The 19,589-nt window shown below is 43.7% G+C and overlaps 1 protein-coding gene across 1 annotated transcript in view; it reads right to left on the bottom strand.

The window, feature by feature from the left end:
* Positions 1–19,589, bottom strand: part of LOC120941316 (fibrocystin-L-like) — a 292,358-nt gene that overhangs the window by 152,152 nt on the left and 120,617 nt on the right. The window contains exons 25-29 of the mRNA XM_040354641.1: positions 14,102–14,259; positions 7,699–7,821; positions 5,720–5,819; positions 4,176–4,295; positions 853–1,014 (exon numbers count right to left, since the gene is read on the bottom strand). Coding sequence (XP_040210575.1) covers positions 853–1,014; positions 4,176–4,295; positions 5,720–5,819; positions 7,699–7,821; positions 14,102–14,259 — 663 coding nt within the window. The remainder of the gene's footprint in view (positions 1–852; positions 1,015–4,175; positions 4,296–5,719; positions 5,820–7,698; positions 7,822–14,101; positions 14,260–19,589) is intronic.

Genomic DNA, 19,589 nt, shown 5'->3' with positions numbered 1-19,589 from the left:
GAGGAAGTGGAGAAAAATCTCCTAATAAAGCAAAAATAAAAATGCTTTTAGTTCTACTTTAAATTCATCTAATTTACATTAATGTATACATTCCTGACATGTCACAAATTGACAATATTTAAAAAAATAAAAGCAGTCAAGCTAAATTTATGCAAATTTGCCAAGGCAAAGATGATGTCATCAGTCTGCTTCAGGCAGGAGGAAGCATTTCCTCAGTTTCCTCTCTCCCAGTGATCAGATTGCAACACTGTAGCTTTATATTGAGTCACAAGGTGAGAGACTACAGCAGGGTCAACTAGGCCAAAAATGCAGAGGAGTATTTAGATAATTTTATCTCTGAGCAAAAATCTCATTCAAGAAAGTACTTAGTGACCATTGTCATGGGAAGTACTATGAGCTCACTGAGAGGTTATAAATACCTTGAGATGTTAGACTCCTTTCACACAGCAAGCCCGCTCAGATCCGCCTGTATGTTTTTTAGGTGGATCTGAGCATGCCATCCATTGACTCATATGGGCAGACGGATGTCAGCGGAGATGTGTCTGCTGACACCCGTCTGCCATCCGATCCGCTAAAATAAGACGTATAGCGATACATTCGCCATCCATCTTGGCAGATCAGATGAGTTCTGATGAAAACGGACATGCTGTCCGATCTCTCCATAGGAATCAGTGGCACCCTGACAGGACCCTCCCCGCTCAGTGAGCAGAGACAGACCTGTCATCCGCCGGCTCAGCGGAGATCACCGGAGTGATCTCCTGCTGAGCTGGCAGACTCTGCTGAGCGGATCTGCCTCGTGTGAATGAGGCCTTACACTTACACATTACCAAGTATGCACGCATTTAACATTACCTGCTGAGCTTCCCGTTGATGGTGTAATAGATAAAACAGACAGTTCTTGGGTAAGGGTCAAGTTTCCACCAGAAAATGTAGGCAGCCCAACCCCTGCGATGTACACTGTGATCGGGAAGGTCCCCGCACTTGCCTTTTGTACCAGACATCTGATCTCCTTGGCTTAAGATAAAAATAATAAAAAAAATCCAGTATTATACATATCACCAAACCAGGGAGCAGAAGACCTTTCCAATATTCACAAAACTATTGACAACTTGGGGATTCGGTCCTCACTTTCTCTCATGGGTTTCAACTCTTTATGACATCCCTAGAACATTTGTTCAATACGCAGGCTTCCTGTCATTTTTTTTTCCTATTAGCAGAGGCATGAGGCAGGTATGTCCTCTGTTACCTCTACTGTTTGCCCTTGCAATGGAACCCCTAGCCTTATCTATTATAGCCAATCCAGACGTTTGGGGTATAGAGGTTGCATGGTATCAACATAAAGCCAGTCAATTTGCAGACAAGGTCTACGTCCCTCCACATATTATAAGAACTATTCAGAGACTTTGTATCAAATGTATTTGTCAGGATGCTAGGGCTAGAGTTCTGTCCTGCCCACGCCTCCAAGGGGGTTTAGTAGCACCACAGATTTTCAGTTATTATTACAGGACACAAAATGCCTCCTAGCAGCATATTATGCAGTAAGTGCCCCCTTGTGGGGTAAGCATAGAAGTGTACCTACTAGTTCCTATAGCTGTGGACACTATCTTGTGGATCACTCCTGATAGGTGAAATTCAATAACTAATCCAATTTCCAAACATTCATTAAGGATGTGAGATCCTTGGCGAGAGTGTAGAAATCCAGGGTTCCAACTTTTGCACAGATCAAACATAAAATCATTTGGTACCTGTTTAACCCCTTCAATACAGGGCTTTAAAACCCACCTCCATACCGGGACTATTCTGGCACTTCTCTCCTACATGTACAAATCATCATTCTATTGCTAGAAAATTACTCAGAACCCCCAAAAAGGATATATGTTTTTTAGCAGACACCCTAGGGAATAAAATGGCGGTCATTTGCATTTTTTATCTTGCACGGTATTTGCGCAATCATTTTTTAAACGCCTTTTTTTTGTAATGAAGTAATGAATTTCATGAACTAAAAAATAACAAAACAGTAAAGTTAGCCCAATTTTTTTGTAAAATATGAAAGATGATGTTACGCCAAGTAAATAGATACCTAACATGTCATGCTTTAAAATTGCGCACACTCATGGAATGATGCCAAACTTCGTTACTTAAAAATCTCCATAGGCGACGCTTTAAATTTTTTACAGGTTACCAGTTTGAAGTTACAGAGGAGGTCTAGTGCTAGAATTGTTGCACACACTCTAACGCACGCGGCGACACCTCACATGTGAGGTTTTAACGACGTTTACATACGTTGGCGGGACTTACGTGTGGGTTCGCTTCTGAGCGCGAGCTACCAGGGACAGGGGCGTTTTAATTTTTTTTATTTTACTTATTTATTTATTTTTTACACTTTTTTTAAAAAAAAAATTCGATTGCTTTTATTCCTATTACAAAGAAAAAATGTAAACATCCCTTGTAATAGGAATAGTGTGTGACAGGTCCTCTTTAAGGAGAGATGCGGGGTCAATAAGACCCCACATCTCTCCTCCAGGCTGGAAAGAATGAGATTGTGAAAAAAAATTCACAGATCTCATTCTTACTAGCCGCAATTGCGGTTTGTTTACTTACGAGTACCCGGGCGTGACGTCATCACTTCGCGCCCGGGCCTTCGACGGTCATAGAGATGACTGGTGACCATCTGGTCACCAGTCATCTCTATGCTGCACATCCAGTGGACGGCGATCATCTCTCTGGGCCCCCGATGGGACGGGAGAGCCCAGAGAAGCACCGGATGGCGGCGGGAGGGGGGATGTCCCCTCCCGCCGCCTATAAGAACGATCAAGTGGCGGAACCACCGCTATGATCGTTCTTATGGTGCGCAGGATCGCAGCCGAAAGAAAACGATATATGAATGATGCCTCTAGGTGCAGGCATCATTCAAATATCCCCGCACAAAGTGCAGGACGTCATATGACATCCACGCGGCCCCGGGATAACAGATCCTCTTTTTGGACGTCATATGACGGCGTGCGGTTTTAAAGTGGTTAATGAGAAACTTGCTGCCATGCTACTTGATAACGTTTTCAGGTTTAAAAAAGGTATGGCATCTGTGAATTTCTAACTATCTCGGAGGGACTGTTGATGATTCTATATGGATGCCATGACCTAAAAATGTATTTTTATTTGAGGGCCTACCCTGCAGGTGGGGATCCAATTGAACCCGAACTTGACTCTTCCTTCTTCTCTCTCTCTTTTTGTTTTCTTTCCCACTTTTCCTCCTTCCTTGAACTCTTTTTAAGCAAGCATAGACCTTTACATTGGACATCCTCTTTTGGTGGGTGCCTTGCAACAACGTTCTAAAGCCTCATACACATGATCGGACTTCCATCTGACTTTTCCGTGGAATTTTGTCCGAAGGGGCGTTGGCCATGAACTACACACGGCAGAACTTTTTCAGCCAACATTCACCAAATCATGCGTTTTTTCAGCTCTTTACCGCCACCCTTTGGGCAACTTCTGTTATTGTTGTCTGATGTTTAGCATTGGTTCTGAGCATGCTTGTTTGAACTTTGGATTTTAGTCCGATGAATGAAAAAATGAATGAGTAACTTGTATAGTGCTACAAACACAAACTAAATCGCCTCAAGGCACTTAGACTTGTGTACACACGATCGGATTATCCTCCATCGGACATTTTTTTTGTCGGAAAGTTAGAGAGCATTCACAGCAAACATTTGTCCTTTGAAAAAACAAAAACAATTGTCCGATGGAGCATACAGACGGTCAAATTGTTGGATAAAACACGTCCGTCGGACCGTTGTTGTCAAAAAGTCTGAACGTGTGTATGGGCCTTAAAGCTGACAAGGAACCCACCTGGTGGAACCTCAGTTTCCATATTGCTGTTAATCTAGACATGCTCTGAGGGAATGTTTTCATGATTCTGCCACAGTGGTGCCCATTTGGGCGTGATTGTTCAAGGTGACATGTTTTTGATAGACTTGTTTATATTTTTGCAACAACTAGCTTTGTCTTCTTGTAATGTACTGCAAGTTGAGAACAGACCTCTTTATGGAAACTGGATGGATGCTTACCCATTGTAACCATATTTTCTATACTTTGTTCATTCTTGTTTTTTTAACACGCATGGTTACCGGTTGCGTTGGTTTCCTGCCCATGCTTTCATTGTTCATTAAATGACTTACCGGTAATACTAAGTATGGGGCAAGTAATGTTGCCAATAGTAATAGAAGTTGTATCATTGCCAGTACTGTTTGAGAATCCAGTTCCATTTATTATAAGGACTTCATCATTTCCATTCCACTCTAAAATAAAGTGTTCAAAAAAAAATTTTGTGCAAAATTAGAAATTCTTTGGACATATATAATAATGCAATGTATACAATTCTGGGTCATCATGTAATATAAAATATGAAACACTAGTGTTTCCATGTTTGTAGTAAGGACTTCATTTTGTGGTCACTGAGACCAATGATGAGGGTTTTTAATGCAGTCACTGACACCAATGCTGTGGGGTTTTATTGCACCCATTTACACCAATGATTAGCCAGATTCAGAGAGATCGGCGTATCTTTTGGCCGACGTAGCACATCCCATTTGCACTACGCAGACATAACATAGTGAGGCAAGGCCAGTATTCACAAAGCACTTGCGCCGTAAGTTACGTTGGTGTAGCGAAAATGGGCCGGCGTAACCCCGCCTAATTCAAAGTAGGCAGGTAGTGGGTGTGCTACATTTAAATTAACCGTGACCCCATGTAAATGAAGAGCCGTTCGTACGGCGCATGCGCGCGCAGGCTCAGAATCACGTCGCAAATACTCCCTACGATACGACGGCTCAATGCGTACGACGTGAACCTAACTTACACCCTGCCCCATTCACGTACCACTTACGTAAACAACGTAAAATCCGACGGCACTTCCGACGTCCATACCTTTGCATGGGCTGAGCCATCTTTTTGGTGGTTTATCTTTACGCTGGAAAAACGCCTTACGTAAACGGCGTAGCTTACTACGACGGGCGTACGTACGTTCATGAATCGGTGTATCTTGCTCATTTACATATTCGACGCGTAAATCTACATAAACACCCCTAGCGGCCAGCGTAAATATGCACCCAAGATACGACGGCGTAGGAGACTTACGTCGGTCGTATCTTGGCAACAGTGAGGCGTATCTCATTTTAAGAATAAGCAAAAAGATACGACGGCGCACATTCGGACTCACGACGACGTATATACTGATACGTTGGCGTAAGTCTCTCTGAATCTGGCCCGATGACTCCAATTCTCTTCAATGTGCATTGCAGTACCAAAATATTTTGGCATTAAAGCAGAACTCTCTCAATCAACCCTGACTATTTTTAACTTTTATCCCCAGAGTTTTTATCCCCAGAGTTTTCCCTTATTGCAGAGTCTGCCCCCCCTTTACAGTATAAGGAAACTCTGATGTAAAAGTGGAACTCTGTGGACTCTGATGTAAAGAAGACTCTTGTGCTTAACTTCAAAATATATGCATAGCTTATATATATATATATATATATATATATATATATATATATATATATATATATATATATATATATATATATATATATATATATATATAAAATTCTGTGTGCCGCTAAAGAAAAGGTGGCAACCCTAGTGGAAGATGATATGCAAGCAGCAGATGACCAAGAACCCACTTGAAAGGTAAGTGAAAGGTAGAGAGGATATGTGGATACTCTACCTGTACTAATAGAGCTTATCTCTGGAGTTTCCTTCACATTCCAGTTGTAACCACAGTCTCCGGTACATCGGGATGGTATTCCATTGATGTAGACTTCAACCTGTAGGATGATGAAATGTAATCAGTTATAAGTCAGGAGAAGTTACTATAATATGTCAATGCATGTTATGGCCCTGCCTTCTAATTTTGTCCACAAACTGTCAGATTTAATTGTCAGTTGTCTGATTTTTTTCAAACTTGGACATACATGTATAGCACTACCACCGTTGGAGCCACTGGATAGCATGGGTCCTCTGTTATTTGCCTCAACCTTCTCAAGAACCTCAGCCTCTCTGACACACCAGGTTGAGTGTACAAACATACAGTATCACAGAAAATCACTGAAAGTAATAATTAGTTCCCAATAGTAGTGCTATGTCAAAGAAAACAGGCACCAAACCACATAGTAAAAGCAAACTTAATATATTGTTACCCAATATGGTTGGTAACTAGGCAAGCATAAAATGGATTAACAATGGTAATAACACAATTTAGCATATAAAGTGATTCAAAGTAAGGACTAGGCATACGATGACATTTGACTGTTGGAGCATAGGTGAGTATTTTTCCATTTAGTGCTTTAATATAAAAGTGATGTATGCCTAAAGTGGACCAGAACTCAAAAAGTGAAGATATACAGGGAACATTTAGAATTGTTTATTGTACCTAAGCAGTACCATAAATATTGGGCTGGATTCACAAAGATTTACGTCAGCGTATCAGTAGATATGCCGTCGTAAAGTCAGAATCCGCGCCGTCGTATCTTTAAACGTATGCTCAAATTGAGATGCGCTTAAATGTTGCTAAGATACGACCGGCGTAAGTCTCCTACGCCGTCGTATCTTAGAGTGCATATTTACGCTACCCGCTAGGTGGCGCTTCCGTTGATTTCCGCGTAGAATATGCAAATGAGCTAGATACGCCGATTCAGAAACGTACGTGCGCCCAGCGGATTTTTTTACGTCTTTTACGTGAGGCTTTTTCCGGTGTAAAGTTACTCCTGCTATATGAGGAATAGCCAATGTTAAGTATGAGCGTCGGGACAGCTTCGAATTTTACGTCGTTTGCGTAAGTCGTTCGTGAATAGGGCTTTGTGTAAATGACGTTCACGTCGAAGGCATTGACTATTTGCGACATGATTAGGAGCATGCACACTGGGATACGTTCACGGACGCCGTTCGTTAGAAACGTCATTTACGCGGGGTCATGTTTTATTTACATAAAACACGCCCACCTCTTCACAATTTGAATTAGGCACGCTTACGCCAGCACATTTACGTTACGCCGCCGTAACTTAGGGCGCAGGTTCTTTGTGAATACAGAACCTGCCTCACTAAGTTATGGCGGCGTAGCGTATCTCAGATAAGTTACGGCGGGCTATCTGAATCTAGCCCTGTACCTTTTGGTTTTAATTTCTCCTAAAACATCAAAGTGCACTTCCTGGTATGTGAGTGTGGATAAGCCCCCCTGTGTTTACAGCCTCATGTATACTGTATGTTCAGTATGGGGTTTAGGACATTGCTGCCTCTAATTACTAGTCTCAGGAGATTTGGAGTAAGATTCGATGATGTCACTATGGTGCTGCTCCCTATTCTCCTTGCTGGAGGCTCTGACATGAGGACGGGAAACTCTACCCTTACCAAGATGACAACCACCACACAGAGGCACTTTGCACAAGAAGTCATGGTAAATCAGTAATGTTGGAAAGACCAGTTGCAATATTGGTGACTAGTCCTTTGTCCTCTACCTGCGTTATTTTGGGCTCAGCTTCTATAGTTACCCTTTAAAGTCCCAGAGGTAACGAGCAGTAGCTTGAAATAAAGGCATTGCAGCCTGTTGACAAAAATTAGTCATGCAGAGAGCTTAAAGTAATTATGCATAATTATTTTAGTACAAGATCACTTGTATTACTGTTGCATGCATAACAAATGTAGTTATACCTGAGGTTTTTTATGTGGTGTCCTCACAAAGTCTCCAAGCATACGTTGACGCAGCAGGCCTCCTTCGACCAATTTTATGGAGTACATTTTAGCGTTTAATCCAGTAACAGTCGAGTTGTTTATCTAGCCAGAACACAGAAGTCACATTAAGATAAATAGAACTTCAAAAAATAATTATTCTTGCATTATTTCTGGGGATTTCCAATAATTTTACATTTTAGATAATATTATGCAAACTCTAAATCAATTTTTTGGTATGTTTGGCATCATGCCTAAATGTATACAATTTTCAAACACTTCTTGTTGCAAACTGACAACACACGATCGGTCCATTCGATGAAAACGCTCTGATGGATTTTTCCATCGGTTAACCGATGAAGCTGACCGATGGTCAGTCGTGTCTACACACCATCGGTTAAAAAACCGATCGTGTCAGAACGCGGTGACGTAAAACACAACGGCGTGCTGAAAAAAACGAAGTTCAATGCTTCCAAGCATGCGTCGACTTGATTCTGAGCATGCGTGGATTTTTAACCGATGGACGTGCCTACAAACGATCGTTTTTTTTCTATCGGTTAGGAATCCATCGGTTGAATTTAAAACAAGATTGAATTTTTTTAAACCGATAGATAAATAACCGATGGGGCCCACACATAATCGGTTTGGTCTGATGAAAATGGTCCATCAGATCGTTCTTATCGGTTTGACCGATCGTGTGTACACAGCATTAGTCAGTGCCTCATAATAAGCCATAGCGATGTCAGCTTGCGACAGGGGTGGACTGACAACTCATGGGGCCACCGGGCAATAGGAGATTATGGGGCCCCTGGGCAATAGGAGATTATGGGGCCCCCAGGAAATACGAGATTATGGGGCCACACAGTATACACACACACATACAGTATACATACACAATATACACACACAGACACACAATATACACACACAGTATACACACACACAGAATACACATACACACACTGAAAAGGAACTGGAGAGGCGGGGCAACTAAAATCTTGGGATTTTTTAAAAAGCGCAGATTTTTAGATACTGTCCCTGGTTTTACTTAGGCTGGCAGCACTGAAGGGGCCCCCTAGTGGCATAGGGCCCTGGGGCAGTGCCCGAGTGCCCGAATGGTCAGTCCGCCCCTGGCTTGCGAGCACCTTCAGTTGATTGTTGATCTGCCTCCTCCATTCAAAGATCGCTTTCTGTTCATGAAAGCTATAGTACAGCTTCTATGCAGCACCATAATCTCCAGATACGCCGTCGTAAGTCTGAGTGTGAGGCGTCGTATCTTGACGCCTCACGGTTGCCAAGATACGAGCGGCGTAAGTCTCCTACGCTGTCGTATCTTGGGGTGCATATTTACGCTGGCCGCTAGGTGGCGCTTCCGTTGATTTCCGTGTCAAATATGCAAATGACCTAGATACGCCGATTCACAAACGTAGTTCCGTCCGGCGCATCTATATACGCCATTTACGTAAGGCGTCGGTCTGGCGTAACTACTCATGTTAGGTATGGACGTCGGAACAGCGTTGTATTTTACGTCGTAAGTCGTCTGTGAATGGGGATGGGCGTAGGTTCCGTTCACGTCGACTAAGCATTGAGCCGGCGTAACTTACAGAGGAAAATCGACGTGATACTGAACATGCACGCGCATGCACCGTTCGTTAAACGCGTCATTTACGTGGAGTCACGATTCATTAACATACAACACGCCCACTACCAGCCTAGTTTGAATTAGGCGGGCTTACGCCGGCCCATTTACACTACGCCGACGTAACTTAGAGCGCAAGTTCTTTCTGAATACGGGACCTGCCGCTCTAAGTTATGGCGGCGTAGTGGATCTGAGATACACTACGCCCGCCTAAAGATAGGCGATTCTTTCTGAATCTGGCCCAATAACTTTTACTGTAGCCTGCCCAAGCAATGACCTAATCTATAAACTCAAAAACAGATATATTGGTGTGCTGCAGGGCTCAAGTCCTGCGGGAACGTGTGGGAATGGAGTTCCTGCACTTTTTTCACAGCAGGAACGCAGTTCCCTTTGCAGGACTAGAGCAGCCGAGCCGCCCGAGCCAATCCTTCACTGAGCGGCGATGCCCAGCTCGAGTCAGTCAGGGGCAGGCGAACCTTAGTAATCCTTTATGTTACTGGCCGCTTTATGAACTTGCTTCTTTCTAAATCCCGCGATAACTCGCCTCCGCAATGTCTCCTGGGAACAATGACAAACGCTCCCAGGAGACATTGCGGCATCGAGGAAGTGACGGAATACCCGCACACTACCCGATGAAACCATATACAGGAAGCGGCCAGTAACATAAAGGATTACTAAGATACAGTGGATCGAAAAAAAACCCATGCGGTTTAGTAATTATGCATATGAGCGTATCATTTTTTTTTTTTTGGTGGGGGGAGTGGATCTTGGATGGGAGTTCCCACACTTTTTTCCCCAGGACTTGACCCCTGGTGTGCTGTTGCAAAGGGCTAACATACCTGCTCACCACCCCACAATTATGCTCTAGACTAAAACAGAAAAATGTGAATAACTGAGACAGCTGTCAGGGCCATATTTTATGTGTGGCTGGGCCCCATAAAGAACCATTAAGGGCCTCCTGTTTCTCTAAACTCCATTTTAACTCCTCTAGTGATGAAGACGAAGAATATACATTTTTATAGCAATTGTATACAGTTTCCCAAACTTTTTTTACATTCATTTAATCCAAATATATTTGTTAAATTTCATTGCTACCTGGAAAAATGATCACATAGCTCTTGGTAATCGCATTGGCTGTTATATCTATAGTTATACCCTTGATTGCTCTCAATACATATGCAGATACCTGGTTCACTCTACTTTTGCTATATTTGTTCATTTTTTTTTTATGAAGAAAGATTATTTATTTGCAAAGTTTTATAACAAAAACTCCAATTTTTTTTTTCGAAACTGCCAATATTTTTTATCATTTTTTATCATTTATATAGCAAAAAATAAAAAAACTCAGTGGTGATCACCAAAAGAAAGCTCTATATATCTCAAAAATGATATCAAAATTATCAGGATACAGTGTTGCATCAAAGTGTGAAAGGGTTGAAAAGTGAAATATGACCCGAACTGGAAGGGGGTGAAACAGTCCAGACTTGTAGAGCCAGATTCACAAAGAGATACGACGGTGTATCTCCTCATACGACGGTGTATCTCTTAGTTCCGTCGGTCGTATCTATGCGACTGATTCATAGAATCAGTTACGCATAGATATGCCTAAGATCCGACAGGTGTAAGTGACTTACACCGTCGGATCTTAGGCTGCAATTCCAGGCCGGCCGCTAGGTACCGCTTCCGTGTCTTTTACGCGTCGAATATGCTAATGAGCATTTACGCCGATTCTGAAACGAACGACCGCCCGGCCCTTTTTTTCTTACGTTGTTTGCGTTCGGCTTTTTCCGGCGTATAGTTACCCCTGGGTCTATGAGGCGCAGCCAATGTTAAGTATGGCCGTCGTTCCCACGACAAAATTTGAATTTTTTACGTCGTTTGCGTAAGTCGTTCGCGAATACGGATGGACGAAATTTACGTAAACGGCGAAACCAATGACGTCCTTGCGACGTCATTTAAAGCAATGCATGCTGGGAGAATTTCCGGACGGCGCATGCGCTGTTCGATCGGCGCGGGGACGCGCCTGATTTGAATAGTACACTCCCCCTAGCCGCGGAATTTGAATTCCGCCGGGGGATTTAAATAAAGCACTCGCCTCAAAACTTGCGGCGGCAGATCGCAAATCAGTTAGGTTACGCGGATCTAAAGATCCGCTAACCTATCTGAATCTGGCCCTTAGTGGTTTAAAGGGGTTGTAAAGGTTTGTTATTTATTTTCTAAATCGGTTCCTTTAAGCTAGTGCTTTGTTGGTTCACTTACCTTTTCCTTCCATTTCCCTTCTAAATGTTTTTTTTCTTTGTCTGAATTTCTCACTTCCTGTTTCTCCTCAGTAAGCTTTCCACCATCATCTGAGTGGTGGATAGTCAATCAGAACAGCTTACTGAGGAGGAACAGGAAGTGAGAAATTCAGACAAAGAAAAAAAACATTTAGAAGGGAAATGGAAGGAAAAGGTAAATGATCCAACAATGCACTAGCTTAAAGGAACCTATTTAGAGAATAAAAAAGGAACTTTTACAACCCCTTTAAAAGGTTCAATAAGTGTTCTTAAAAAATAATTGTGCAGCATGGTATTGGATTGCTACTAAATATTTCATTTATCCCAGCTTCTTTCATTATTATTTTGCATGTTCTCCCTTGGTGCTCCTCTAGTAGCTAATTACTAACGAAGGGGTCCTGCGTGGCTCCAAAACGTTGCACTCTCTGTGTTGTGATCATGCAATAAACCATCCGTTTGGACGCTATTTACGTCGTTCCAAGGTGTGCTGGCAAATATTTCTACTGTAACGTGCACCAGTATCTATCTGGTTGTTTCTACAAGCACCCAAACACAAGAGCTTATCCAGGAATGTGTGTGATGGGAATATGAAGTATAGCTTCCCAGAGGGGGTTAGTTATTGCGGGGAGGAGCCGCGAGAGCCGCTGTGGGACCCCAGAAGAGGACGTTCGGGGCCACTCTGTGCAAAACGAACTGCACAGTGGAGGTAAGTATGACATGTTTGTTATTTTTTCTTTTAAACTGAACCTTTAGTATCCCTTTAATGCATTATTATTCACCATACACTAAAGCTGGCCATACACTGATCGAAATTCGTATGGTTCAGCAGGGATTTGAATCAGTGTGTGGCTGTCTCTGCTGGACAGAGATTGTTTGATCACTTTTGAGTTGGAAAGCTTTTCTCAACCAGCAGCTGCAGCATATTGCCAGCTTAAGACATCAGCTCTAGTCAAAATTGCCAAAACTGGAATATCTGTTTTGACGTTTTGAGTGAATATTTCACCTTAAACTGATAAATTCATTTTGTAAAAAGACAGGTTTATTATTTTCTTAGGGAGTCCAATGCAGTGGCCCCCCCTCCTGTAGTCATAAAAAAACGCGGAAAAAAAAACGGGCCCTTTAAGGCTTTTAAAAATTTGTTTTGCAGCGTCGCGCAAATATCATACACTCATGCATTGCATGAGTGTATGTTATTGTGGCTAGCCTATTCAGATAACCGGACATTGGGCACCCATTATCTGAATAAGGACAGCTGGTTGGCTGTGCGGAAATGCCTATCAGAGCCAGCGGCTCTGATAGGCTTTCCCAGTACAGCCCTTCAGCTCCCGGATGTCTTATCCTCGGAACGTAGTGGGCTACGTCCCTTGGATAAGACTGACGGCCGTCTCAGCCAATCAGGTTCACTGATTCTGGTTATCAGTAACCTGATTGGCTGAAGCGTCATCGAGGGCGGCAGAAGACTTAGGCCCCGTACACACGAGAGGATCTATCCGCTGGAATTTATCCGCGGACCGGTTTCAGCGGATAGATCCGCTGGTGTGTACGATCCAGCGGACCAACAGATAATTCAGCCGATCCGCGGAAAAAAATCTGCGGATAAATTCAAGCGGATTGATCCTCTCGTGTGTACTAGGCCATAGAGGGACCGTGGAACGAGGATGGCGAACCCCAGAAAGGTAAGTGCCGGGCGGGGGGGGGGGTGGGGCAATCTGACTAGCAGCATTTTACAGGGCACAGTGGGGACAATTGATGTGGGCACAGTGGGGGACAATTGATGTGGGCACAGTGGGGACAATTGATGTGGGCACAGTGGCGACAATTGATGTGGGCACAGTGGGGACAATTGATGTGGGCACAGTGGGGACAATTGATGTGGGTACAGTGGCGACAATTGATGTGGGCACAGTGGCGACAATTGATGTGGTCACAGTGGTAACAATTGATGGCATGGCACAGTGGCTGCGTTTGATGGCACAGTGGCTGCGTTTGGCATGGCACAGTGGTGACAATTGATGGCACAGTGGTGACAATTGATGACACAGTGGCGACAATTGATGGCACAGTGGCGACAATTGATGGCATGGCACAGTGGCTGCCTTTGATGGGCACAGTGGCTGCCTTTGATGGGCACAGTGAGGCTGCAATTGTCTTTTTTTTTTAATTTGTTTGCTCCCCCCTAAAAATTTTGAGCACCAGCCGCCACTGATCCAATGGTGAAATATCTTCACAATTCCCAGCTGTGGAGACCATTGCAAAGTCAAGTGATGTGCTGCATGTCCAATACATTTCCCAAAATGTAAAATTTACAAATAGATTTTCAGACAGTGACACCTGAATTTTGGCCTCATTCAATCAGGAAGAGAAAAAAGTTAATTGTAGAAACTGTCCCACTGGAAATTCCAAGAGAAATGAAGAAGGTGGCTGGTACTGACACTGGATTTAACTGTCCTTTACATAGCAAGGTTCTTACCTGTATAAGAGGCTGAGAGCCTGTAGCTGTCACAAAATGAATCTGCCAGGAGTATCGTCTGCAGTCTCGATATGATGATGAAACAGTAACCTGACCATTTTCTGGAATAGTTTCTAGGGCACACTTTAGCTTCATTGCTGATATGTCTACAGGAAGATCTACAATGCAAAGAAATATGTGTAAAGAGTCCATCTGCCAACATGATAAGTAAACAAAAATGGCAACCACCCAAATTCATGACTAGCTTGTAGAGCAGGGTGCACACGCATGGAAGGGCTTTAAACAGCAAACAAAACAAGCATTTATTTCCAAGCACACTTGCTAGCTAGTCAGAAAAAAAGCAAAACAAATCACACTGTCTAACAATTTGCGTTAAAAACAGAGGTTTTGATTGCACAACATTTGCAAATATATGCGGAAGCCAAACTGCCTCATGAAAGCACCTCTGTATAGTATAGCCTCAACTGTAGTCTATGAGAGTCTGCGTGTTGGACACCATATATATATATGTATATAGGGCTTTTTTTCTCAAACAATAGGCGCTGGAACTCAGCCACGAGCCCCCAAAACCCCTCCACCCACACACACCCTCCAAATCACATCAAATAGTGGGTGTGGTCAGTCAAATTTCACAAACAGTAGGAGGGTCTTAAAGCGGCATTAAATACAAGGATTGCATTACATACAGAGTGCAGAGTTCAGGGGGGTTACACACAGAGTGCAGAGCTGCTACTTGTAAACACAGAAACCAGACTTCTGTGTTTACAAGTGATTGTGGTGAGCAACCCCCCCCCCCCCCCCCCCCCCAAGGGTCTGAGCCAGCGATGGTGGAACTGAGTTCCACCAAGTTCCCCCTGAAAAAAAGCCCTGTATATATATATATATATACATACAGCAATGGATAAATTAAGGGTTGGTATGTCTGAAGGTAGTCCATTCCTTCTTAACTCCTTCCCAGTGCCAGGAATAGGTCATCCAGCGCCCAGGGCAAAGATGGCAAACTGCGCCCCCTCCCCCAGGTGGAGAGGGCAAGACTAATAGCAGTGCACAGAGCAAAAAGGCTCCATTCATGCATTTGCAGATGTGATTGAGTGTACATGGTTTTGTCCAGCACCTATAGGGCAGTCCATTCATTTCAATGGGCTGCCCTACGCGTGAAGGATGTACAATTTTTTTTTTTAAAAATCACACTGCACTAAAAATGTACAGTAATTTGTTATCATGCGTGTGTGTTGTGCAATTGAGAATCAACATCACCAATGCACACATGTAAAAGAGCCGTGTGTGTTTGTGTATTGCAGGAACTTTGCACACATTCCTGCAATGCACAAATGCCTACCTAGGGGAAGAGGGAATTCATTAAAATTCAAAGAGGTTGCTAAAAGTTCCAAATCTCTCTCTAATAAAACATATTACCAAGTAGGCCAATCACATCCACATTTCAAGTATAAGAAAATAATACCATTTAACATAAGGTGCCTCAATCAGAGCTCCCCTTTACATCTGGTGTCCCAATTAATTACAACATGTGTCCCCATCAGAGTCCCCCTAAACATCAGGTGCCCCCATCAGAGTCCCCCTTTACATCAGACTGTCCAAATCGGTGTCCCCCTTTACATCAGAGTGTCCCATCAGTGCTCTCCCTCACATCAGAGTGTCCCCATCAGCACCCCCCTCACATCAGAGTGTCCCATTAGTGCACACCTTACATCAGTATGTCTCCATCAGCATCCCCTTCACATCAGAGTGTCCCCATCAGCACCACCTTGTAGCTGGCCAGCTAAGACCTGTCCTAGGTTGCTAATGTGACTTACATGCATATATAGCTAGACCTGTAATAACGTTAATACAGTTCATAAGCTCATATGTGAGGGATAAAAGCAGAGTTATTTACTGTGACTTTATATATGGATGTCATGTAAGGCCTTGTACACACGACTGAACATGTCCGCTGAAACTGGTCCGCGAACCAGTTTCCGCGGACATGTCCGACCGTGTGTAGGGCCTAGCGGACAGTTTTATGGCCGAGCGGACAGGTTTCCAGCGGACAAAAGTTTCTTAGCATGCTAAGAAACTTGTCCGCTGGAAAGCTGTCCGTCGGACATGTCCGATGGTTAGTATGACTCATCGGACATGTCCGCTGGTTATGATGTATAACCAGCGGCCCGAAATCTAATTGATTCGACGCATGCGTGGAAGCATTGTACTTCCGTGTCAGAGAACGTCGGTGTCGTATACGTCACTGCGTTTTCTGTCCGCGGGGATTTTGGTCTGATGGTGTGTACACACATCAGACCAAAACCTCCCAGCAGACATGTCCGATAAAACGGTCCGCGGACCGTTTTCATCGGACATGTCTGGTCGTGTGTACGAGGCCTGAGGCCCCGTACACACGACAGAGGAACTCGACGTGCTTGGCACGTCGAGTTCCTCGTCGAGTTTTGGGATGAAGCCGCCGAGGAGCTCGGCGGGCCGCCTTCTCCCATAGAACAACGAGAACAACGAGAAAATAGAGAACATGTTCTCTATTTTCTCGTCGAGTTCCTCGGCGGCTCCATCGAGCCAAAACTGTACAGACGACAGAGTTTCTCGGCAGAATCCGGGTTTTGACCGAGTTTCTCGGTGAATTCTGCCGAGAAACTCTGTCGTGTGTACGAGGCCTGACAGTTGTATATTGTGTTCACAAAAGCAAAAAGAGAGAATATGCCTTTTAAGATTTGTTGTGCGACTGTAAGGTAAGCTTAATGACACAGCATAATTGAAACCAAAAAGCATAGAGTTAAGCTTTAGTGACTCATCAGGAGTCTTGGCTAATCACAGCCAATCTCACACTGAGCAAGAGTCTTATGCCGCGTACACACCATCACTTTATGTAATAAAAAAAAACGTCACTTTAAATGACCGTGTGTGGGGGAAAACGTCGGTTTATGTCTTGTGAAAAACGACAAAAAAAAATTGAAGCATGCTTCAATTTTATGTGTCGTTTTTCAAAACGTCGTTTTTTACTTCACAGAAATTGACCGTGTGTAGCAAAAAACGACGTTTAAAACGACGTTTTTACACCCGCGCATGCCCAGAAGCTAGTTATGAAGCGAGCTTCAATGGAAAAATGTGGTGAACGTAACCTCGCTTTGCTAGAACATTGTGAAAAAACGATGGTGTGTAGGCAACTTCGTCTTTGAAAATTGAAGTTTCAAAAACGTAATTTTTTACTTCACAGAAAATGTCGTTTTTTTTTATCACATAAAGCGATGGTGTGTACGCGGCATTAGCCAATCACAGTCAGCCTTATGCCGCGTACACACCATCGCTTTCTGCGATGGAAAAATGCGACGCTTTATGTGCTTTAAAAAAACGTCATTTTTCAAACTTCAATTTGAACAACGACGTAGCATACACACCATCGCATTTTCACAACGCTCTAGCACAGCGCAGTTCCGTCAATCACGCACGACGTCACTATAAAGGGTCGTTTCCATGCGGAAGACGGCCTCTTTTGCTGATATCGTGTTGCTGCGTGTTAGTAAAAGTTTGGTGAGATACGATTCGTGATTTTCAGTGACTGTGCTTTAAATTTCGTTTTCTGTCGTACAGTTTGTCTATTTGTTGTCGGATCTGTGATACAGTGCTTGTACTAAGGACGTATTTGTTTAGGCATTACGTTTTGTGTGCACGGTGCTGTTTAGCAGGTCGTTCTTCAAAGGCCATTCTTTACTTCAGGGCGTAATTTTTAGTCTGATCTGATTTGACGACCGTTTTCAAGCCATGTTGCGGGTACGAACTCGTCGCCGAGATCGTGCTGTGCTTGTTGTTAGGATGTGTGCTGCATCCCAGCGACGGTCCATGAACAGGGTGAGGAGGAGGTTGTGGACCAAGAACTGGTTGCTACGCAGGGACCAGTTCTCTCATATGCCTCTGCTGCGGGAGATCCGAGAAAATAACCCTGATGATTTCAGGAATTTTCTTAGGATGTCTGACCCCGTATTTCAGCAGCTTTTGGCTTTGGTGTCGCCATATATCACCAGGCAGGACACCGTTATGCGGGAAGCCATCACTGCTGAGCAGAGGCTAGTTGCTACGTTGCGCTACCTTGCAACAGGGAGAAGTCTGCAGGACTTGAAGTTCTCGACGGGCATCTCCCCCCAGGCTCTGGGCCTCATAATCCCGGAGACCTGTTCGGCCATCATTCAGGTCCTTCAGGAGGACTATGTTAAGGTAAGTGGTGTTCTTTCAATGGTCAAACTATGTCCCAAAAAAAGTAATAAAAAAATGTTTATAATATGCTCAGAATGCTCACTTTGTCTCTATGTATGCTGTTCTACACAATTTGTAAAGCCCTACATGTTTATTTAATTTAGCCAACCTGTCCATCATTCTATGTTGTGGCCAAACCCACCTAGCATAGTCCCTATATCCCCGTTTATTTGTGGCCTCCATTGTAGTGCTGCATTTTGTGTGTCCCTATATCCCCGTTTATTTGTGGCCTCCATTGTAGTGCTGCATTTTGTGTGTCCCTATATCCCCGTTTATTTGTGGCCTCCATTGTCCAAACCCCCCCCCTCGATTTTTCAACTACATACTAATAATTATTTTTCTGAGTTTGAATTTTTTTGGGGGGTTGTTTCTCATGTGAGAAACTCATCTTGAGCCCCACTCCCCCTAAATCTTTTTTTGCAACATCAGAGGGGGGTGATTAATATGCTTAAGTGTTCACATGTTATTTTTTAATACTAACCTTTTTTGTGGAATTGTTGGTGGGATCCCTTGTAATTTTAGCTATATTCTGTTCAAAATCTTTGTTTTAATGTATTTTTTATTTTCTTTCTATCCAGTTCCCCACCACGCCACAGGAATGGCAGACTGTGGCAGCGGACTTCTCCCAGCGTTGGAACTTTCCGAACTGCGGAGGAGCCATTGATGGCAAGCACATCCGCATTGTGCCCCCACCCCATAGTGGATCCCATTTCTTCAATTACAAGGGGTTCCACAGCGTTGTTTTGATGGCGGTGGTCTCTGCAAATTACGAGTTCTTGTACGTGGATGTTGGGAAAAATGGCCGGATGTCGGACGGCGGTGTCTTTGCGGAGACGGAGTTCGCCCAACGGCTTCGGTTGGAGGACCTAGGATTGCCACCTGCGGAGGAGAACGAAGAGGGTCTGCCCTTCGTGTTTGTAGCAGATGAGGCTTTTGGTTTGGGTCCCCACCTCATGAGGCCATTTCCCGTACGCACCCTCACCCATGAGAGGAGGGTTTTTAATTATCGGCTGGCCAGAGCAAGACGTGTGGTAGAGAATGCCTTTGGAATCATGGCCAGCCGATTCAGATTGTTTCTAACAGCAATAAACATGGCGGAATACAAGTGGAATTACATCATCCTATCTTGTTGCATTTTGCACAATTTCTTGAAACGAAATTCACAAACTTACCTTACGGTATTGCCTGATGAGGCTGATGTTGTGGCTCCGGAGCCGGGACATCAGGCTAGCCA

Source organism: Rana temporaria, chromosome 5 (assembly GCF_905171775.1).
Source record: "Rana temporaria chromosome 5, aRanTem1.1, whole genome shotgun sequence".
Lineage (NCBI taxonomy): Eukaryota > Metazoa > Chordata > Amphibia > Anura > Ranidae > Rana > Rana temporaria.
Note: the sequence above shows the minus strand (reverse complement) of the source record. Positions and strands in the feature narration are given on the sequence as shown.